Source organism: Thamnophis sirtalis, unplaced genomic scaffold, assembly GCF_051295495.1.
Source record: "Thamnophis sirtalis isolate CommonGarterSnake01/CBP01778 unplaced genomic scaffold, rThaSir2_p1.2 scaffold_3, whole genome shotgun sequence".
Taxonomy (NCBI): domain Eukaryota; kingdom Metazoa; phylum Chordata; class Lepidosauria; order Squamata; family Natricidae; genus Thamnophis; species Thamnophis sirtalis.
In genome coordinates this window covers 1,422,386-1,446,063 of record NW_028261383.1, presented here as the reverse complement: position 1 = coordinate 1,446,063, position 23,678 = coordinate 1,422,386, and the positions used below count along the sequence as shown (strand labels likewise).

The 23,678-nt window shown below is 44.4% G+C and overlaps 2 protein-coding genes across 2 annotated transcripts; both read left to right on the top strand.

Annotated features, from left to right (window-relative positions):
* Positions 1 to 921: 921 nt before the first annotated feature.
* Positions 922 to 13,301, top strand: LOC148046996 (uncharacterized). Its single transcript, XM_087711204.1, has 2 exons — positions 922 to 2,518; positions 12,931 to 13,301. The coding sequence occupies exon 1, from the start codon at positions 922 to 924 to the stop codon at positions 2,230 to 2,232; it is 1,311 nt and encodes a 436-aa protein (XP_087567330.1). The 3' UTR covers positions 2,233 to 2,518; positions 12,931 to 13,301.
* LOC148046995 (uncharacterized) lies at positions 10,203 to 21,894 on the top strand. The gene is made up of 3 exons (XM_087711785.1): positions 10,203 to 12,750; positions 17,833 to 17,946; positions 19,895 to 21,894. The coding sequence occupies exons 1-3, from the start codon at positions 10,765 to 10,767 to the stop codon at positions 21,254 to 21,256; spliced, it is 3,462 nt and encodes a 1,153-aa protein (XP_087567911.1). The 5' UTR covers positions 10,203 to 10,764; the 3' UTR covers positions 21,257 to 21,894.
* Positions 21,895 to 23,678: the final 1,784 nt, after the last annotated feature.

Below are 23,678 nucleotides of genomic sequence, written 5' to 3'. Positions count from 1 at the left end.
CCCTTTCTGCTTGGAGTCATGGCTTTGTTGGAGAAGTTGAAGCCTGGAGCAGCCCCTCGATGAGATAGGTGGCAGTTTTAAACAGCACACAAACAGCACAAAGGAGAGGAAGAGACTGAGCCGTGAAAGGGATCCATGCAGGGAGAGCCAATGTGTCACAAGGAAGCCAGGATGAAGGAGTCATGATGGGATGGAGCTCGTAAGTGGAATAATCAGAAAAGGGAAGAAAAAATGGGTTGCTTACATTCACCTCAACTCTCTTTCCTCCTCTTTGGCTTCCGTGATGCCTTAATCTTTTGGGGTGCCTGTAGGTAGTCCTCGACTTATAACTACCAATGGAATTGGAATCTCGCTTGTTTAGCAAAGTGGTCATTATGTGAGGTATCACGTGATGGCTTTGCTCAATTAGTGTAATAATTTCACTGGTCATTGAGTGGATGAAGTCCCAGGTGAGAAGCACGGCTTTGTCTTGTGGGGGAGAGAGGCCATCGGAGTCCCAGCAGAGTCTGCATTTGACTTGAGGGGTTCCTGGAGAAGCTTAGAGATGCTTTGGGACACGTTGCTTGGAAACAACATGGAACAGGCGGCTTGGAGGATGGCACGAAGGCTGCAGAGGCCTCCAGTCTGGGGATTAAGGGCACATTTCTGGGTGGCAGCAGTGACACTGGGCAGGGTCACCCCCTTCAGGCACCCCTCCACCTCTTCCCTGCGTCTGCCTTCACTTAACAACTTCCCCAAAATCACTTAATGAACACAACAGCATAAGTGTTTTCCTTCTAGAGATTTTGTGACTCTCTACATTTCCAAAAAGGAAATACTCTTCTTTTTTCCTTCCAACAGTGGATAAAAGATTGTGACCAAAGATTTACCTTGAAGACAACAGAGGGTAGAAAATCAAGACAGCAGCCGCCCAAAAGGATGATGGAGCCTGGGAAACTCTTGGATCCCCCATCAGACATAAGCAGGAGTCCGAAAAAATCCTATGAATGCTCAGAATCTGGGAAATCCTTTGCTCATGGGTCCCTCCTTTCGACCCACAGGAAGGTCCATATGGGGAGTGGATCCAGTCAAGATTTGAAGGGTCAAAAATCCTTTTCTGGAAAAAATAACGAAGATCTTAGGAGCCCCACAACACTAAAACCCTATAAATGTGAGGAATGTAACTTATCCTTTGCTCATAAGCCAAGCCTTCGTACACATCAGCGAATCCACACTGGAGAGAAACCTTATCAATGTCTGGAATGTGGGATTTTTTTCCGTGAAAAAGCCATTCTCAGAAACCACGAGAGAATACACACAGGGGAGAAACCTTACAAGTGTTGGGAATGTGGGAGGAGCTTTTCTCAGAACTCAAGTCTTTGGGCCCATGAGAAGACTCACGCAGGAATAAAATCTTACAAGTGCTTTGAGTGTGGAAAATGTTTCACCCAGAGTTCAGGTCTTCGGAGTCATTGGAAAACACACAGAGGGGAGAAAAACGAAAAGTGCCTCGAATGTGGGAAATGTTTTATGTCGAAATCAACTCTGATGCGACATCAGGGACGTCACACGGGAGAGAGACCCTATGAATGCCCAGAATGTGAGAAACGATTTGTGTATTCTTATGAACTTCGGAGTCACCAGAAAAGGCACAAAGAGGAGGATCCGAATCAATGTGGGGAGTGTGGGAAAAGTTTTTTTTCGCCAGGAGCATTACAGGTTCATCAGAGAATCCACAGGGGGGAGAAACCCTACAAATGTGGGGAGTGTGGGAAATGCTTTTCCCAAAAACAACACCTTGCAACCCATCAGAGGGTCCATACAGGAGAGAAGCCGTACAGATGCGCAGAATGTGGAAAATGTTTTGCTCAAATGGGAGTCCTTTGGACACATCATAAAACCCACACAGGGGAGAAGCCATATCAATGCAATGAATGTGGAAGATTTTATCGTACCTCATCAACCCTTAGAAATCATTTGAAAATTCACACGGGGGAAAAAAATCACAAATGTTTGGACTGTGGGAGAGCATTTGCTGAGTCATCTGCCCTTAGAGTTCACAGCCGAATCCATACAGGAGAGAAACCTCACAAATGCTCAGAGTGCAATAAATGTTTTTCACAAAAAGTGTCTCTTGTGAAGCATCAACGAATCCACACTGGAGAGAAACCATATAAATGTCTGGAATGTGGGAAATGTTTTGCCCAACCTTCAGCACTTCACATGCACACCCGAAGTCACACAGGAGAGTAGCCTCACAAGTGTGCAGAATGCAAGAAACCTTTTGCTGGTAATTCAAAGCTAAAAAAGCACCAGAAAGTCCATAGCAGAGATAAATCTCTTCAGTTGTGAACAACATTGGAAAGCCTTTTTTTTTCTATATTCAGATGTTAACATTTGCCAGGAACTTTACACAATGACTGAAGGGAAATCGAAGAAATATTTGATGTGGGGGAAATGCTTTTCCTAGTCAGGCAACCTCAAATCCCATCAGAGAGAAGACAATGAGGCAAAAGGGCATAAGTGTTGGGAGTGTGAGGTTGATTTGCTCACAAAGCCGCATTAGTAATTTATGTGGGGAATAGTTATATTGTTTTGCAGAGAACAGGAAATCCTTTGCTTAGGACCAAAACATGGAATGGATTTCCAGTCATACTGTCAGGCCTGCAACTGGTTCCTTTTTAAATCTTTGGCCTGTCACACACTATTATGTTTTTTTTTCATTAGTGGGTAATTGGGAGGGGAAATAGTAAGGAATAGAATGTGTTGTTGTCAAAATAAAAAAAAATCCTTCTAGAAGTCAAGGTCATCTACACCTCGGAGCCTGACCGGCACTGGATGGGTGGAAATGCCAGCATGGCAGTGGAAGATTGGACCATGTGATGGACTGGTGGGTGTGGGGACAAGATCATGAACTTAACACTGGGTGGGAAAACACGGGAAGTTTTCAGATTCGGGTTTTCCACAGATGTGCCAACATGTCTCTCTTAAGAAATTGGAAGTTTGAGGAAAGCTCTGCCTTGGACTCTGATTTATCAAATTTTGGATGATATTTGGAACGCTGACACATAGGTTGCTACAGTTGTAAGTGAAGGCACCCAGGTATTTTTACCAATTCTTACTAGACTTTGTTGATAAATAAGGAGAACTGAAGATTAAGAGAGGAGATAATTGGGTGAGGATGGAATGAAGATGCATCAGTTTTTCTTTTTAATTTAAGGATAAAGTGTTGATGTTGTGTATGGTTGCTAAAGATGAAGAGGAAGTTTATTTTTCTTATCATTTTTGGAGGGATTTTTTTCACATTGTCCTTTTTATGTACACAGACACACACACACCAATACTTGTATTGTTTCTTTGTTGGATCTGCAAATACAATCCTTAATAAAATTATTCTTCAAAATAATCAAGAGGACTGTTTTCAGGGTTTGGATTGGCAGGATGTCAAAAACCTCAAGAGGGCAGTCAAATTGTGCCATAGTGTTTAGTCAGAATCTTGGTTGTTTTTTTTAGCTCTGTGTGTGATGCCCTTTAAAACGGACAGGAGGCCAGTTGTTTACAAACAGCTGCCATCCCAATTCTTTGGGCTCCATCCTCCCTCCCTGGACCACTTTGTCTCCCTGTGTTGCATTCAAAGGGGAACTTTAGAAGAAATGTCTAGGGCTGGGATTTGGAGGGATCCCTGCTCTTGACTGACACACCCAGAATTAAATGAACCGCATCATACTCAGGACACACATTGTAAGTCACAAGAAGTGCTACTTTCAAAGATGTGGTTTATTTATTGCAAATTGTAAATTGACACCAAGTTGCGTTTCATGGGACCCCCAAATTCAGTTACCGTGAGGCTGTTGTGTGTGCAGTTAAGGCCACTGTATGCACACTTGTGGATTTAACCATAAATTTACATTTCTTTAAGTCTATTCTGACTCTTTACTGAGATATTACATTATTATTCCTAAATCATGTGACATTAAATATTTTATTTGCTTATTTCCATCAGTCCAAACCCAATATATCTATTTTTCATTAAAATATCACTTGAAGTAATGTACGTTTAATGAGATCTTTTTGTGGGATTCCTGAACCTCACTAAAGAGGACCTACCTTAACTCCTCGTTTGCCTTTAACCCTGGTTAATTCTCTCCTCCATCCTCCATGGAATGGCATCTCCTCAGCCCAACACAGCACAATGTTTGTCTAGCTGTTTTACCTTGGAAGTGGCCTTTTCCCTCTTGACCCCATAAAAATGTCCTTTATGACACCATTCCTGAGCTGGGATCAGCCTGACTCCTATTGGTTACTTCAGGGCCAGAAACCTCCTCCAAGCACAGGGCGGAGCCCCCTGTGAGCCCCTTGATTCTGACACCTGGTTCCCCAGAGGTGCCTGGTACCCGGATGCTCCTCAGGTCTCATGGAGGCTTTTCTTCCTCCCACACCCCCCATGTGCCTCTGTGAGCCTCCAGCTCCTCCTGCCAACAAAGGGGGTTTCATAATTTGTGGCCCTTCCTGTGTGGGGCTGTTTCCTTCCCTTCTCAACTCAAGTGGGAGAGGCTCAGATTGGGTCGGTCCCCCCTTTCAGCGCAGGGCTCATCAGGCACAGCTGGAGGGCAGAGGCAGCCATGGGGTTCACCACAGGCAGCCATCACCTTACGACCATTGGAAGTTATGATGGACACATCCCCAAATGGGACCTATGACCCAGACCCATAATGGGCAGATTCCATTAGGTCAAGGACCACTGGTGCTTATTCATTATCACATTTAGAAACTTAAAATCTCACCCACAGAGTGACTTATAGCAATAGCAGTAGACTTATATACCGCTTCATAGGCCTTTCAGGCCTCTTTAAGCGGTTTACAGAGAGTCAGCATATTGCCCCCAACAATCTGGGTCCTCATTTTACCCACCTCGGAAGGATGGAAGGCTGAGTCAACCCTGAGCCGGTGAGATTTGAACCGCTGAACTGCTGATCTAGCAGTAGCCTGCAGTGCTGCATTTAACCTCTGCGCCACCTTGGCTCTGACTTATTTGTTGGGAAAACATTTCTCCGTCCCTTTGACTTTTGTGTCCGGCCTTCTTGTGAGACACAACTTGGGAGGTTGGGGTGGTGGTGGTTTCCACAACAAAAATAAAACCAAAACCAAGAGAACCAAAAAGAATCACACACACTCCCTTGCACACACAGACACACACACACCACAATCTCCAACCCTCCATTCCCAGCCTTCCCCTGTCCCAGACATTGGGGAGGGAATCTCTAAAGCCTTCCAGAAGATGGGGGGGGGGGGAGGCTGCATTAAAGTAAAGGGTTAACATAAAATGTAAAGTTAAGCCGGACAAGAATGCCTTATCCATTCCACAGGGGATTAAATACCCTATCTACCTGACTAGGTTTAGGCAGGAAATTGGTAAGATTCTAATCCTCGTAAGGCAATCAAGATATCCTGTCACTAGGGGTTAATGTGTATGAGGCATACGTGAATGTGAAGAATGTGTATTTAGGAGAATGATCAATATCCTGCCTGATAAAGTATAAAAACCTGTAACCATCTGCCCTTCTGGGGTTCAGATTCTGCTTGAGCTATCGCTGCTGAACCTTGCGCAATAAACCTTTCCCTTCGACAAAGATCTCATTTCTGGTCTCATTTCTGCAACAGCATGGCCTTCCAGAAAGGGCTCTTCCATGGGGTAAGGGGTGCAGCAGAAAGGTCACACTCCCTGGGTCCTGCTAAATGCTGAATCTTAACCGTCAGGATCTGGGTTAATTATCACTTTCATAACAATATGTCTCCCCTTCTTCGGATGCTTGTTGCAAAAGTGAGCAAGGGCCCTGCCAGCCACACTCACCTCACACAACCTCTGGCCTTGAACTTGGGTTTGGATCCTTACATTTCTGCTTCTCCTTGAACAGGGATTGATTTTCCTAAAGATGCAGAGCCTCAAACATGCATGTTTGTCTGTATGGATGCTGGTGTATGTCAGAATTCCTCTATATTCTCAACCTTCACAACTTTTAAGATCTGTGGAGTTCCGCCCCCCGAATCCCCAAACAGGCATGAATTCTGGGAGCTGAAGGCCCCCCCATCTTCAATGATGACCATTCCCAACCAACGCCCAGGACACCCAGTAAGGCCTAGTGGTTATGGCCCTGCATTAGAAAGCCTGAGGCCATGGGTTCCAGTCCTGCCTTGGCCATGAAAGCCAGCTGGGTGACCTTGGGCCAGTCACTCTCTCAGCCTAGCCTGCCTCACAGGGTTGTTGCCGGGAAAATAGGTTGAAAGATGTGGGATAGGTTCCCTGCCTCGAGTTATTTGTAAAAATAATAAAGGCGGATGTAAACAAAAACGTAAAAATGAAATGATTTCTATTTTCAGCCATGTTTCCCTGTTGTTTTAGTCTGGCTCTATGGGCAAAATCTGAGCTGCTCCCCCAAACTCTCTTCTTTCCTGTCTTGGGGTCTCTGGGGATGAGGAAAACAAAGAATGTGAAAAGACCCCTCCATGCTCAGAGAAGCCCCCACCCCCATTTAAACTCTCAGGATGGAGGGTCATCATGTAACCTCTGAACCAGTGGCTGTCACAGATCAGTGTGAGATGTGATGGCAGCTGAATTAAAAGCTCCGGGGAGTAAAAATAAATATTTATTATCCAGTTAGGAAGGAATACCTGTAAATGGTGTAGGAAGTTATCACCCAGCCCTCTCTCCCAGAAAAATGAAATATCTTAGGAAATATTGAAAAGGCAGAATATTTCTCTGGATGTGAAAAGGAAGAAACATGTTTTAAAAGACAGAATAGCTGCCTGTAGCGTCCTGCCCATCCCCCTTTGTCAATGGGCCATTAAGAAGGCCAAGATAGTTTCTTTACATAATAAATAGTTCTTCACTTCAGCTCCAGGGGGATGGGATTAAGGCATGATAATATTGGCACTTTACTCAACTCATCACATGGCATCTGAGAGCTCAACCAATCCTGGATTCAAAACACAGCCTAGAGAGTTGCCCCTGCATGGCCCCATGGGAGTCTGACAACCAATCAGAATACAGCTCATGATCAAAGGCCAGAGAGGGCATAAAACCAGGGACTCAGCATCTCAGCCTTCCCTTCTCTTCTTCTCCACCAACATTGAAGCATGTGATCCCCCTTTTCTGTTCAGGGCTCAAGCCATGTGGCCCTGTCCACCAATAAACCATGTTTCCAAGCAGCCTCCATGTCTCCAGTGTCTTCTTCCCCACTTGGAGCCGAACCCAGAAGGACATTTCTTTCATCAATTGAAAGGTACCCAAAAAGGCAGATGTATTTTGCCTCTCCTTACTAGCACTTCAAACTGATACCTCAACAGAAAGACCTAAAAAGAGATCTCTCTCTCTCACTGGCCTCATACAAGCGCAGCTTACGCACACACGAAGACACAGAAACGGCCCCCCTTTCAGCGTGCAGAGAGGGACACTCTTTCCATGGGCAGAGGAACCCCGGACACGGCTGCCCAGCGGAGGAACAAGGAAGGAGTCAAGGCTCTGGAGGCAGGGAGGGGGCGGAGTTGGGGCTGCCAAGGGGCGGATCCCGATAGGGGAGCAAAAGCCCCACCCCCGTCTTTCCCCTCCCTCGGCCTGGATCTCCGCTTCCCACCGCGCGTCTCGCTTCTTCCTTGGAGGATCGGCGCTGGATCTCTCGGGAGAGGCTCCCGGATCCCGCTCGGGGCAGGTGGGGCTGCTCTCCCTCCAAGCCGCCCCTCCTGCCAGGAGATCCTCCCCCCTCCAGGAGGAAGGGAGCTGCGGATCCCGCTCTTCGGCTCACCGGCTTTTCCTCGAGGAGATCCGGCTCCATTGTCGCCTGCAGGGAGCGGATCCCTCCCTTCCCTCCAGGGTGACAAAGGGGGCTCCGTCCCTCGGATGGATCTGCCCCCTCCTCCCACGGCTTAGGCTTCCCGGTGGAGTATACGGGGGTGGAAATACGCGAAGAAGCTTTTGGGGAAGTTACTTTCAGAAGGTCTCTCTGTGGTGCGTTTGAACAGGAAGCCTCTGAACCTCCGTTTCCCTCAAGTGCAGTTGGAAAAATGGAGTAAAAGGAGCCTTAAAAGGTGTTTTGCGATATGCAATGTGCAATTAACCCAGACTGAGCACATTGCAATGGAGAGGCTGGGATGTGGCAGCTCCTCCTTGGTGGATCTTTTAGAAAGCACAAACTCTCAGGAAGTTTTGAGGATGGTCTTGTGAACAGCTGATAGAAGAAGCTGATGGCCAGAAGGTAATCTTACATAATTGTAAGTATTTTACAAAATCTCTGTCCAAAGTAGCTGTAGGTCCCAGGATGCCTGGAATTCTTATGGCCTTGCAGCCTCCAAAAAGAGCAGGAAAGAGGAGCCCTTTTCTGATCTCTCTCACCTTCCTTTGAGTTTTCCTACTCACAACTATGCATTGGTCCCTCTTGGGCTTCATCCTGCTGGTTTCTTCCATTTTGGCCCATCAAGATCTTAGATTCTGTCTCCTATTATTTTATATCCTCCTCAAACAACCCTGTTTTTCCCTTCCTTGTCCAGGTCATTTTTAGATTAAGAGTAGCATTGTGTCAGCATCTGAGCCTTTTTTATATCTCTTTGCAGGGGAGCAGTGAAGGTCTGGCCCTGAACTCCAGAGAGAAGAAGGACATTCTTAGATCAGAAACCACAAAATTTTGGCCTGGACTCCTTTTCAGAAAATTAGGAAATCTTGGCCTGGCTGGATTAGAAGCTTCCTGCACAAGGGGCCAATCTGTTAAGGAGAAATAAACCGGTCAGCAGTGAGGGTCATCCCTGGTCTTGACTCAGAGGGGTAACAAGTGACTCAGGGACCTCTTAAGCTGTAATTTTAAAGGTGAGTCAATGAAACTTTGTTTGGGAAATAAGCATTTTAAAAAATCTTTATGTGGCAATGCAAAACAACTAGGTTTTTCTGCCAAGGTGCAGAGTGCATAATTTGTTTAATCTATATTAGTTATAAGAGGTTGGAGGTGGACCCTGGGCAGAAGCCTAAGGAGTAGGGGAGTCGCATCGGCTGGGTGGATGCAGCCCTGAAGCCCAAAGAGGCTGTCAGGGGACTCAAGTGGAGGTGGGGGTCTCCCTGCTCAACCTTCATCCTGTCCCTTTATGGGGAAATGTTCTCTCAGCCCAAACTAGGTCTTGTTTCAATGATACAATTTTAGCTATGAGGTGTGCAGATTGTTCCTGTTTAGGCCTTGTCCCATAATGCACTTGGGGTTACAGTTTAGTAAGCTGAAGCGCTTAGGCCTCCTCCTAAATCTTAAATCTTAATTGAAATTCTGGGGATCCTTTATTTGGGCCTTTTCCTTCTGAAGGTATTCAGTGAGCTCCCACCCCCACCTCAATTCAGAAACTGTAGGATCAAGTTTACCCCAGGATTAAGCCATGTCACAGATTGTTGGTTTATTTTTTCTTCTATTACTTTCGGGGCCAGTTGGGATAACAAACAGGATCGTTCATTTCAATTCTATGCAGCTTTATTTGCTCTGATCGGCAGTGATCCTTTTCGGGGTGCTTGTGCTGTTGCCTGTGGAGAAGAATGAAACGGCAAATCAGAGCTATTTCCTGCAAGGCAAAACATGCAGAGGAAATTAGTCAAGGCTCACCTCATCCCCCTTTGCTCCCCCCCTGCCCCCGGATGCTCTTTTGGCTTTTGAGGGAACTCATCATGAAACTGCTTAATCAACCTGTCTGTTTTTACATCCCAGCTCTTGAGCCATGTGGCTTCAGAAAGGGGGTATCCCTACCAATGCACAAGGTACTGCAACCGTCCCCTATGCAGCCTTGAACCTAAAATCTCCTTTACCTCATAATGTGTCTCCCCCTGCACAACTCGGGGCTTTAGGGTTGCTCGATCTACCAGTCTGATGAGTGAGCTTATCGCTGGTTTTAACAGGCTTCTGTGAATGACCTGATGCAATTTCCCTAACAGTGGAGTGAGTTTAAGCTGTACCGAGACCGGGTTGATTATTCTCTCTATTGGGAAAGGTCCTTTCAACTTTGGTCCAACATCTTGCGTGGGAGTTCTTAGTTTAAGGTACTTTGTCAAGAGGTGGACCTTGCTCCCTACTCGGAACGGCTCTTGGGGTCTATGGCGTGTACCCGCTTTGCATTTTATAGGTTTTTGCTGCTTCCCGTAGGGCACACTCGGTATCTTCCCACCCCTCCTTCAAAGACACCATCCATTCATTTAGGGATACCGACGAGGGGGATTTCCTTAGGGAGTTTAGGTGTGGGAACGATCTCCATGCCGCTAGGGACCTGAAAAGGAGTTAGACCAGTGCTGCGATCCACAGCATTCTGGTATGCCATCTCAGCGAACAGCAGCAATTCTGCCCAATTAGACTGCTGACGGTTGACGTAACACCTTCAATATGGCTCCACCATTGCGTTTTCTCGTTCGGGGGCCCCATTGGTACTCGGATGGAAAGCCAAGCTAAGCCCCTGCAGGGACCCGCTGGACCTAACAAACTCCGTCCAGAATTTGGTAGTGAATTGGAGCCTCCTGTCAGAAATAATTCTGCTTGGGATGCCATGCAATCTGTCTTATTAATAAATAGCTTGGCAAAGTTTTCTTGCTGTGGGGAGCCCAGAGCAGGTGGTGAAGTGGGCTTTTGTGACTATACATTTCCGAAAAGGAAATACTCTTCTCTGTTTCTTTTTTCCTTCCAACAGCAGATAAAAGATTGTGACCAAAGATTTACCTTGAAGACAACTGTCAACAGATAGTAGAAAATCAACCCAAGGCAGCAGCTGCCCGAAAGGATGATGGAGCCTGGGAAACTCTTGGATCCCCCATCAGACACAAGCAGGAGTCCGAAAAAATCTTATGAATGCTCAGAATATGGGAAATCCTTTGCCCACAGGTCCCTCCTTTTGACCCACAGGAAGGTCCATGTGGGAAGTGGATCCAGTGAAGGTTTGAAGGGTCAAAAATCTTTCTCTGGGAAAAACTCCAAAGATCTCAGGAACCCCCCAATACTAAAACCCTATAAATGTGAGGAATGTGACTTATGCTTTGGACGAAGGTCACACCTTCTTAGACATCAGAAAATCCACAACGAAGAGAAACCTCATCAATGTCTAGAATGTGGGAAGTTTTTCCGTAGAAAAGACCATCTCAGAAACCATGAGAGGATTCACACAGGGGAGAAACCTTACAAGTGTTTGGAATGTGGGAAGAGCTTTTCTCAGATGTCAAATCTTATGGCCCATGTGAAGATTCATGCAGGAATAAAGTCTTACAAATGCTTTGAGTGTGGAAAATGTTTCACTCACAGTTCAGTTCTTTGGAGTCATTTGAAAACACACAGAGGTGGGGGAAAGGAAAAGTGCCTGGAATGTGGGAAATGTTTTACCTCAAAATCAATCCTGTTGCAACATCAGAGACTTCACACTGGAGAGGGACCCTATGAATACCCAGAATGTGAGAAACGATTTGTGGATTCTTCTGAACTTCAGAATCACCAGAAGAGGCACAAAGTGGAGAAACCCTACAAATGTCAGGAATGTGAGAAATCCTTTGCCCGCAGGTCCCTCCTTTTGACCCACAGGAAGGCCCATGTGGGAAGCGGATCCAGTCAAGGTTTGGATGGTGTGAAATCTTTCTCTGGAAAAGACGGCAAAGATCTCAGAAGCCCCCCAAGACTAAACCCCTATAAATGTGAAGAATGTGACTTATGCTTTGGTCAAAAGTCAAAACTTCTTACACATCAGAAAATCCACACTGGAGAAAAACCTTATCAGTGTCTGGAATGTTGGAAGTTTTTCCGTACAAAAGCCCATCTCAGAAACCATGAGAGAATTCACACAGGGGAGAAACCTTACAAGTGTTGGGAATGTGGGAAGAGCTTTTCTTGGAATTCAAATCTTTGGTCCCATAAGAAGATTCATGCAGGAATAAACTCTTACAAATGCTTTGAATGTGGAAAATGTTTCAACCAGAGTGAAGGTCTTCGGTGTCATGTGAAAATACACACAGGGGAGAAAAACGAAAAGTGTCTCGAATGCGGGAAATGTTTTACTCTGAAAGGAAATCTGGTGCGACATCAGAGAATTCATACTGGAGAGAAACCCTTTGAATGCCCAGAATGTGGGAGACGGTTTGTATATTCTTATGAACTTCGGAGTCATCAGAAGAGACACAAAGAGGAGAATCCGTATCAATGTGGGGAGTGTGGGAAAACTTTTATTAAGCCAGGACTGCTTCAGATTCATCAGAGAATCCACACAGGAGAGAAGCCGTACAAGTGTGGGGAGTGTGGGAAATGCTTCTCCAGAAAAGACCTCCTTGGAAGGCATCAGAGGGTCCACACAGGAGAGAAGCCATACAGATGCATAGAATGTGGGAAATCTTTTGCTCAAAATGGAAACCTTTGGATCCATCATAAAACCCACACAGGGGAGAAGCCATATGAGTGCAACGGATGTGGAAGATTTTATCGTACCTCATCAGCACTTAGAAATCATGTGAAAACTCACACGGGGGAAAAAAACTACAAATGTTTGGACTGTGGTAAAGCTTTTGCTCAGTCATATACCCTTAGAATTCACAGCGTAATCCATACAGGAGAGAAACCATATAAATGTCTGAAATGTGAGAAATGTTTTGCCCAACCTTCAGCCCTTCGTATCCACACCCAAAGTCACACAGGAGAGCAGCCTCACAAGTGTGCAGAGTGCAAGAAACCTTTTCCTAGTAGATCAAAGCTAAAAAAGCACCAGAAAGTCCATAGCAGAGATAAATCTCTTTAGATGTGAACAACATTTGGAACCCTTTCCCCCCCAATATTCAGATGTTAACATTTACCAGGAACGTCACACAATGACAGAAGGGAAATCGTAGAAATATTTGATGTGGGGAAAATGCTTTTCCTAGTCAAGCAACCTCAAATCCCATCAGAGAGAAGGCATAATTGTTGGGAATGTGAGGATGATTTTATTTTTTATAAACATATCAGTGTGTGAACAGTGTGGTACCTGAGTATCATACAAAAAAATTAAGAGTAATCCTATTTGTTTCATTTAATAAACTTAAATAATACTAGTAGTAATACACATCTTTATATTAAATTATAATATATCATTGTTTAGTTATTCAATATTTCAATGTTATTTTTATACCAATCGCCCTATCTTAATTATCATACCTTTTCTTATGAATAAAATGTTATCAATCATATTTGTTGCATTTAACAAACAACTAATATTAATACAAACATTTATATTACAATAAAATCTTCCATTATTTCTTATTCAACTTATTTGGTTATTCAATATTTCAATATATTGTTTTATATCAATCACCAAATTCTACATAACACAACTGAGATATTATTAATCATATTTGTTACTTAACATATATATGCATATTCATATTGAATTATCATCTTTCATTTTTGTAGTCAGTAATTCTATATATTGTTTTATGCCAATCCCCATTTTATTTAAACACACTTATTTATACCATCTTTCATAAAATATTATCGGTCCTATTAACTGGATTTAACACATTTCTATATTTAAATTAATATCATTCATTATTTGCTTATTCTTCTAATCCATCGTTTTTTAATTATTCAATGTTTCAATATGTTATGTCAATCTTCATCTACTACTTATTATAATTTTAATACAAATGAAGTATTGTTAATATATTTATTACATTTAACACATACCTGCATTCATATTGAATTATAATTTAGTAATGCCATCCTTCAAGTTTTAATTTATCCTCTTATTATTGTTTGAGAAAAATACCCCAGATATATTTTCTTTAAACGTAAAAAAACTAAACCAGGAGACTATAGACAACAAAAAGCTTTATTCATCGATAAGAGCGTATTATCGAGAGCTACCATGCGCCTGATAGGGTTCTCAAAATGAGAGGGAATAACTACAAGGTATACAAGTGGGACTTAAATACACAAATCGAAGGCTCATGAGTATTATCAAAGTGCGTCATAATACAATTACAAAAATACATGTGCGTGATCGACAACAATACTTGGCAACAATTAACCTCAGTTGGCACTTAAAATTCTGGGAACTTCAGGTGAATTCCTGTAACATGTGTGTGTCAATGTCATGTTACCAGTGACCTTTCAGAATGTCCCCCAAAAGCCTTTTATTTCCCGCTTTACAGTAGCTAGCTAATTATCAGCTTCCTGAACAACATATCAGCTTCATAATTATCAGCTTCCTGAACAACATATCTTCCTGGGTCCTGCTAGATGCTGAATCTTAACCGTCAGGATCTGGGTTGATTATCACTTTCATAACAATACGTCTCCCCTTCTTCAGATGCTTGTTGCAAAAGTGAGCAAGGGCCCTGCCAGCCAGACTCACTTCACACAACCTCTGGCCTTGAAGGTGGATTTGCATCAGAGGTGGGTTCCTACCAGTTCGCACCTATTCAGTAGAACCAGTTCGTCAAATCTACTGAACCGGTTAGAAGAGGTTCCACCAGTGGACCTGGAAAGCAGGCCACACCTACAGAAGAGGTTCTAAAATTTGTTGAAACCCACCACTGGTCCTTGGATATGATTATTCTACACTATCATGCTCATGTTTATAAAACTCAGTGCCTCTGTGAAAGGTAAGGATGACTACTGCGTTTGTGGTGCAATCAGAACATTGTGTGTGTTGAAGTTGTTTTAACACAAACCAAAGATGCCTTTTAAAAAACAAGTTTACATCATATTCTTATGCATGCCAGTACTGTGTGTGAGGTAATTTAAGGTGGTTCTGACAAGTATCCTCAGCATCTTCATATCCGGTCACATGGGCGGCAAGCCACTCCCATCCGGTCACATGGGCGGCAAGCCACTCCCACAAAGGAGGCCACACCCACAGAGTAGGTTCGAACAATTTTTGAAACCCACCACTGATTTGCATCCTTACATTTCTCCTTCTTGAACAGGGATTGATTTTCCTAAAGATGCAGAACCTCAAACATGCATGTGTGTCTGTATGGATTCTGGTGTATGTCAGTATTCCTCTATATTCTCAACCTTCACAACTTTTAAGATCTGTGGAGTTCCGCCCCCCGAATCCCTGAACAGGCATGAATTCTGGGAGCTGAAGTCCCCCCATCTTCAATGATGACCATTCCACTTGGAAAAGAAAAATGTTTTACCTATGTTTTAATTGAAGGAGTTAAGTGATAATACAATTATGTCGTGAAATGGATTAATAACGATACAATGAAAGGCTGATATATATATGAATTGAATAATTTAGATTTTTTTGTTTTAAAATGGATAAGGATAACAATGCATTTATGTATACTTGATAGAAGATTGATGATATAATGTATAACTCTAAGTATATATTATAAAGATATTCTGTTGTTGATAAATAATTTTAATTAGGAAGTAATCAAAAATTGGTATATATATGAAGTGAGTATTTATAATACCTTGTTGAAAAATGAAGGAATAACATCTTTGCTTGAATGTATGACGTACAAGAACAATAATGAACATAAGCATACTTGATAGATGATTGGTGGGATTATACATAATTGAAATTAGTGATATACAAATATAAATAGTGGGTAATTTTTTTATATTGTAAAAATATTCAGAATGGGATAAGTGATTATCTAAAGGTATATTGTTATTAAACAGACAATCAAGAATGTAAGGGAATTAGGTTTATTGAAAAAAAATATTCATCGCAACTGAATATATGTTGTACAATGAAAGTGAAGTATTTAGTTATATTAGATGGAAAATCTGTGATTGTATAGGTAATTGAGAATATGGATGCAAAAACTCTTTTAACCAAACGACATGCTGTACGTAATGGATGAGAATTTTTTAATATTTTCTTTAAATGTTTAAAAATAAAAGAAAAAAATTGAAAAAAAAATGATGACCATTCTCAACCAACGCCCAGGACACCCAGTAAGGCCTAGTGGTTATGGCCCTGCATTAGAAAGCCTGAGGCCATGGGTTCCAGTCCTGCCTTGGCCATGAAAGCCAGCTGGGTGTCCTTGGGCCAGTCAGCCTAACCTACCTCACAGGGTTGTTGCCAGGAAAATAGGTTGAAAGATGTGGGATAGGTTCCCTGCCTCGAGTTATTTGTAAAAACAATAAAGGCGGATGCAAACAAAAACGTAAAAATGAAAAATGAAGTGATTTCTATTTTCAGCCATGTTTCCCTGTTGCATTGGTCTGGATCTCTGGGGAACAAGCAGGAGATCTGAGCTGCTCCCCCAAACGCTCTTCTTTCCTGTTTTGGGGTCTCTGGGGATGAGGAAAGCAAAGAATGTGAGAAGACCCCTCCATGCTCAGAGAAGCCCCCACCCCCATTTAAACTCTCAGAATGGAGGGTCATCATGTAACCTCTGAACCAGTGGCTGTCACAGATCAGTGTGAGACGTGATGGCAGCTGAATTAAAAGCTCCGGGGAGTAAAAAATAAATATTTATTATCCAGTTAGGAAGGAACGCCTGTAAATGGAAAGGCACCAAAAAAGGCAGATGTATTTTGCCTCTCCTTACTAGCACTTCAAACTGAGTTCCTCAACAGAAAAACCTAAAAAGAGATCCCTCTAACTGGCTGTAATGGATCGCAGGATACACTGGCCTCATACAAGCACAGAGACAGGCGCGCATGCGCACACAGACACAGAAACAGACACAAAGAGACGAGAGCAGGGGCGTGCACGCCTTTCCATGGGCGGAGGAACCCCGGACACGGTTGCCCATCGGAGGAACAGGGAGTGACGGCTCTGGAGGCAGGGAGGGGGCGGAGCTGGGGCTGCTAAGGGGCGGATCCCTAGAGGAGAGGAGAAGCCCCGCCCCCGTCTCTCCCCGCCTCCGTCTCTCCCCTCCCTCGGCTTGGATCCCCGCTTTCCACCGCGTGTCCCGCTTCTTCCTTGGAGTATCTGCGCTGGATCCCTCGGAAGACGCTTCCGGATCCCTCTCGGGGCAGGTGGGGCTGCTCTCCCTCCGGCCCCCAGGCCGCCCCTCCTGTCAGGAGATCCTCCCCCCGCCAGGAGGAAGGGAGCTGCGGATCCCGCTCTTCCGCTCGCCGGCTTTTCCTCGGAGAGATCCGGCTCCATTGTCGCCTGCAGGGAGCGGATCCCTCCCTTCCCCCCAGGGGGGGCCAAAGGGGGCTCCGTCCCCGGGCATAATCTGCCCCCTCCTCGCACGGCTTAGGCTTCCCGGGGGGGGGGATACGGGGGGATAAGTGAAGAAGCTTTTGGGCAGGTCTCTTTCAGAAGGTCTCTCTGTGGTCCGTTTGAACAGGAAGCCTCTGAACCTCCGTTTCCCTCAAGTGCAGTTGCAAAAATGGAGTAAATGGGCCTTGAAAGGTGTTTTGCGATTTGCAATGTGCAATTAACCCAGACTGAGCTCATTGCATTGGGGAGGCTGTGATGTGGCAGCTCCTCCTTGGTAGATTTTTTTGGAAAGCACAAAGTCTCGGAGTCTTGTGAGCAGCTGATAGAAGAAGCTGATGGCCAGAAGGTTGTCTTACATAATTGTAAGTATTTTACAAAATCTCTGTCCAAAGTAGCTGTAGGTCCCAGGATGTCTGGAATTCTTATGGCCTTGCAGCCTCCAAAAACAGCAGGAAAGAGCAGCCCTTTTCTGATCTCTCTCACCTTCCTTTGAGTTTTCCTACTCACAACTATGCATTGGTCCCTCTTGGGCTTCATCCTGCTGGTTTCCTCCATTTTGGCCCATCAAGATCTTCGATTCTGTCTCCTATTATTTTATATCCTCCTCAAACAACCCTATTTTTCCCTTCCTTGTCCAGGTCATTTGTAGATTAAGCGTAATGTTGTGTCAGTATCTGAGCCTTTTTTTATTTCTCTTTGCAGGGGACCAGTGAAGCTCTAGCCCTGAACTCTAGAGAGGAGAAGGACATTCTTGGATCAGAAACCACAAAATTTTGGCCGGGACTCCGTTTTAGAAAATTAAGAGATTGTGTCCCGGTTTGAGAAGCAGCTTCCTGTACAAAGGACCAATCAATTAAGGAGAAATCAAACTGGGCAGCAGTGATAGGTCATCCCTGGCCTTGACTGAGAGGGGTAACAAGTGGCCCAGAGACCTCTTAAAGGTGAGTCAATGAAACTTGGTTTGGAAAATAAGCTGTTTAAAAATCTTTATGTCGCAATGCAATAAAATTGGGTTTTTCTGCCAAGGTCCAGAGTGAAGACATAATTTGTTTAATCTATATTAGTTATAAGAAGGCAGTTTCGGGCAGGTTGGAGGTGGACCCTGGGCAGAAGGCTACGGAGTAGGGGAGTCGCATCGGCTGGCTACCTGGGGACTCAAGTGGAGGTGGGGCTGTGCCTGCCCAACTTTCATCCTGTCCCTTTATGGGGAAATGTTCTCTCAGCCCAAACTGGGTCTTGTTTCAACGATACAATTTTAGCTATGAAGTGTGCAGATTGTTCCTGTTTAGGCCTTGTCCCATAATGCACTTGGGGTTACAGTTTAGTAAGCTGAAGCGCTTAGGCCTTCTCCTAAAGGTTAAACATTAATTGAAATTCTCTAGATCCTTTATTGGAGATCCTTTATTTGGGCCTTTTCCTTCTGAAGGTATTCAGTGAGCCCCCACCCCAATTCAGAAACTGTAGGATCAAATTTAGCCCAGGATTAAGCCATGACACAGATTGTTAGTTTATTTGTTCTTCTATTGCTTTCAGGGCCATTTGGGATAACAAACAGGATCATTCATTTCAATTTTGGGAAGCTCTGTGTAGCTTTACTTCCTCTGATCAGCAATGATCTTTTTCGGGGTGCCTGTGCTGTAGCCCCTGGAGAAGAATGAAACGGCAAATCGGAGCCATTTCTCCATCCTCCTTTCCTATGTGATCTTCTAAGTGTCAGGATTCCAAGTAATAGATCCATCACAAAAGCTTTATTGGAAAAATGAAATTGGCTGATATGTGGTAAAAACCAACTCTGAAGGGCTCTTCCAAGAGGAAGAGACTGAGCCATGAAAGGGATCGATGCAGGGAGAGCCAATGTGTGACAAGGAAGCCAGGATTAAGGAGTGATGGGATGGAGCTCATAAGTGGAATAATCAGAAAAGGGAAGAAAAAACGGGTTGCTTAGAATCACCTCAACTCTCTTTCCTCCTCTTTGGCTTCCGTGATGCCTTAATCTTTTGGGGTGCCTGTAGGTAGTCCTCTACTTATAACTACCAATGGAATTGGAATCTCGCTTGTTTAACAAAGTGGTCATTATGTGAGGTATCACCTGATGGCTTTGCTCAATTAGTGTAATGATTTCGCTAGTCATTGAGTGGATGAAATCCCAGGTGAGAAGCACAGCTTTGTCTTGTGGGGGGGAGAGGCCATTGGAGTCCCAGCAGAGTCTGCATTTGACTTGAGGGGTTCCTGGAGAAGCTTAGAGATGCTTTGAACATGCTTTGCTTGGAAACAATATGGAACAGGCGGCTTGGAGGATGCCATGAAGGCTGCAGAGGCCTCCGGTCTGGGGATTAGGGGGGCATTTCTGGGTGGCAGCGGTGACACCGGGCTGAAGTCCAGTCCTGGGGTCAGTGGCAGATGGCTGAAGGCCCCAGAACTCCACTTAAGGCACCATCTTGGCACTTCTGCCCCATTACAGGGCCCAGGTAGGAAGAGTGAGGCTTCAGGGGGCGGCTGCAGCTCTCCTACTTCATGCGTGGCCTGTGCTGGACTTCCAGGGTCTCCCCCCCCACCCCTTCAGGCACCCCTCCACCTCTTCCCTGGGTCTGCCTTCACTTAACAACCTCCCAAAAATCACTTAACGACCACAACAATGTGTTTTCCTCCTATAGATGTTGTGACTCTCTACATTTCCGAAAAGGAAATACTCTTCTCTGTTTCTCTGCAGATAAAAGATTGTGACCAAAGATTTACCTTGAAGACAACTGTCAACAGAGGGTAGAAAATCAGCCCAAGGCAGCAGCCGCCCAAAAGGATGATGGAGCCTGGGAAACTCTTGGATCCCCCATCAGACACAAGCAGGAGTCCGAAAAATTCCTATGAATGCTCAGAATGTGGGGAATCCTTTGCCCGCAGGTCCTTCCTTTTGACCCACAGGAAGGTCCATGTGGGAAGCGGATCCAGTCAAGGTTTGGATGGTGTGAAATCTTTCTCCGGAAAAGACGCCAAAGATCTCAGAAGCTCCCCAAGAATAAAGCCCTATAAATGTCTGGAATGTAACTTATGCTTTGGTCAAACGTCAAGCCTTCTTACACATCAGACAATCCATACTGGAGAGAAACCTTATCAGTGTCAGGAATGTGGGAAATGTTTCCGTGAAAAAGTCATTCTCAAAAACCACGAGATAATCCACACGGGGGAGAAACCCTACAAGTGTTTGGAATGTGGGAGGAGCTTTTCTCATAAGTCAAATCTTTGGTCCCATGAGAAGATTCATGCAGGAATAAAGTCTTACAAATGCTCTGAGTGTGGAAAATGTTTCATTCACAGTTCAGGTCTTCGGAGTCATCAGAAAACACACACAGGGGAGAAAAACGAAAAGTGCCTGGAATGCGGGAAATGTTTTACCCTGAAAGGAAACCTGTTGCGACATCAGAGAATTCACACTGGAGAGAAACCCTATGAATGCCCAGAATGTGAGAAACGATTTGTAGATTCTTCTGAACTTCGGACTCACCAGAGGAGGCACAGAGAGGAGAAACCGTATCAATGTGGGGAGTGTGGGAAAAGTTTTATTAAGCCAGGACTGCTTCAAATTCATCAGAGAATCCACACAGGGGAGAAGCCCTACAAGTGTGGGGAGTGTGGGAAGTGCTTTACCCAAAAACGCTCACTTGGAAGGCATCAGAGGGTCCACACGGAAGAGAAGCCATACAGATGCATAGAATGTGGGAAATGTTTTGCTCGAAATGAAAACCTTTGGACCCATCATAAAACCCACACAGGGAAGAAGCCATATCAATGCAATGAATGTGGAAGATTTTATCATACCTCATCAGCCCTTAGAAGTCATGTGAAAATTCACACGGGGGAAAAAAACTACAAATGTTTGGACTGTGGGAAAGCTTTTGCTCAGTCATATACCCTTAGAATTCACAGCGTAATCCATACAGGAGAGAAACCATATAAATGTCTGAAATGTGGGAAATGTTTTGCCCAACCTTCAGGCCTTCGCTTCCACACCCAAAGTCACACAGGAGAGCAGCCTCACAAGTGTGCAAAGTGCGAGAAAACTTTTCCCAGTGGATCAAAGCTAAAAAAGCACCAGAAAGTCCATAGCAGAGATAAATCTCTTCAGATGTGAACAACATTGGGAACCCTTTTGTTCCCAATACTCAGATGTTAACATTAACCAGGAGCTTCACACAATGAAAGAAGGGAAATCGAAGAACTATTTGATGTGGGGAAAATGTTTTTCCTTGTCAGGCAACCTCAAATCCCATCAGAGAGAGGACAATGAGGCAAAAGGGCATAAGTGTTGGGAATGTGAGGATGATTTGCTCACAAAGTCGCATTAGTAATTTATGTGGGGAATAGATATCATTTTTTGCAGGAAATCCTCAACTTAGGACCACAACTTGGATTGGATTTCCCGTCATATATTTCTACAGTCGTAAGTGAAGGCACCCAGGTGTTTTTGTTAATTCTTATTAGACTTTGTTGATCAATAAGAAGAACTGAAGATTTATAGAAGAGAAAACATGGTGAGGGTTCAATGAAGAGCCCCCCCCCCATCTTCAAAGATGACCATTCCCAACCAACACCCAGGACCTCCAGTATGGCCTAGTGGTTAAGCCTTGCATTAGAAAGCCTGAGGCCATGGGTTCCAGTCCCTCCTTGGCCATGAAAGGCTGATGGGCGACCTTCACCAATCACTCTGTCAGCCTTGCCCGCCTCACAGGGTTGTGGTCAGGAAAATAGGTGAAAAAAGATGTGATATGTTCCCTGCCTCGACTTATTTGTAAAAATAATAAAGGTGGATATAAATAGAAACAAAAAATGAAATAATTTCTGTTTCACAGTTGCTTGGCAATATTTTCAGCCTTGTTTCTCTGTTGTATTGCACTGCCTCTATGGGGAAAAAGCAGGAGATCTGGGCTGCTCCCCCAAACTCTCTTCTTTCCTGTCTCGGGGTCTCTGGGGATTAGGAGAGCAAATGTGAGAAAACCCACCCATGCTCAGAAGACCCCCCCCCCCCAATTTAAACTCTCAAGATGGAGGATCATCATGCAACCTCCGAACCAGTGGCTATTAGAGACCAGTGTCAGAACTGATCAGAGACATGCAGGCAGGGGAGGCAGAGCCTCACCACTGTCATCATGAAAAGAAAAGGAAATGTAAAAGGAAAAGGGCTGAGCTAGTTGCTGCCAGAGTCACAGTGGACGACTCTGCTTAGTGCTTAACTGTTTAAAAAAGCCTCTAAAAAGTGCCCTCTACAGGAGGAGGCGGGAGAACGACATGCCTCATCTAGTCTGGTGTTTTATGATCACTCGAGCAGAGTTAAGCAAGGGTTAAAAGCCAAAAAATTCCTGATGTAGATGAGGCACGTCGTTCTCCCTCCTCCTCCTGTAGAGGGCACTTTTTAGAGGCTTTTTTAAACAGTTAAGCACTAAGCAGAGTCATCCACGGTGACTCTGGCAGCAACTAGCTCAGTCTGACCTCAGCTCTTGCCTTTTTCCTTTTACATTTTTTTTCTTTTCATGATGGCAGGCAAGAGGAGAGTTGAAATCCTCTCCGAAACAGCTGAAAAAGGTACATGTGTGGGTCGGAGGGAGGGGGAGGAATTCAAACTTCATCTTCAAATGTAGATCCCTCCCCAAGTGTAGTTTGATTGCATGCAGAGCTATGTTGCCTTTACTTACACATACACACACACAAACACACACACAGCTGGATAAAAGTATATAAGCCCAGCTTCACTGATTACAAGTTTGAAAAGGCAACGTGGCTCCACCTGCAATCAAAGGCTCAGATCGGAAGGCAGCAGGGGAATGGGGGGGGGGATGGCAGAGGAGCTGCTTTCAAGCCATTGGGAAATATATCCAATCCAACTTCTGTGTTTGTGTTTGTTTGAGAGTGAGTGAATGAGAGAGGGATCCAACTTCTCTGTGTGCATGTGTCTGTTTAAGAGGAGGGAGGGAGGGAAGAAGGAGGGGGAGGGAGAAGAAAAAGAATGAAGCAAAACTTCGCGAAGGAGAAAAACAAATGCTGTCGCTTTAAATGGGAACTGAGCATGCCTGACTGTGGAATTCTCGGAGTTGAAGTCTAATTAGAGGAAGGGAAGGGAGAAAGAGAGAGGGTGGGGAGGGAGAAATGTGAACATAAAAGCAAGAAACGTCTGGAGGGAAGGGTATTGATTTTGCACTTTTCATCTACCTATTGAGTCCTTCCCAATAGGGCAGTGGGCCTCAACCTTCCTAATGCTGTGAGCGTTTAATACAGTTCCTCATGTTGTGACCCCCAACCATAAAATTATTTTATGTTTTCCGTATTTTTTCAAAAATATGTGTTTTCCGATGGTCTTAGGCGACCCCGGTGAAAGGGTCGTTCGACCCCCCCAGAGGGGTCCTGACCCACTTGAGAACCACTGCAATAGGGATAGGCAGATGGTGTTGCTTAGTAATATTAAAGACATTCTTCCCAGAAGTAAGCTATTCCAAGTACATATAGTCCTTGCTTAACTACCACAATTGGGACTAGAATCTTGGTCCTTGAATAAAGCAGTT

What these genes read in the sequence shown, in the direction of transcription:
- LOC148046996 (XM_087711204.1), top strand. Translation starts at nt 922, where the DNA reads ATGGAGCCTGGGAAACTCTTGGATCCCCCATCAGACATAAGCAGGAGT.
- LOC148046995 (XM_087711785.1), top strand. Translation starts at nt 10,765, where the DNA reads ATGATGGAGCCTGGGAAACTCTTGGATCCCCCATCAGACACAAGCAGG. An exon ending in ATAGCAGAGATAAATCTCTT is followed by an intron (nt 12,751 to 17,832) that starts TAGATGTGAACA and finishes TTCTCTTTGCAG; the next exon opens with GGGACCAGTGAAGCTCTAGC. An exon ending in AATTAAGAGATTGTGTCCCG is followed by an intron (nt 17,947 to 19,894) that starts GTTTGAGAAGCA and finishes AACAGAGGGTAG; the next exon opens with AAAATCAGCCCAAGGCAGCA.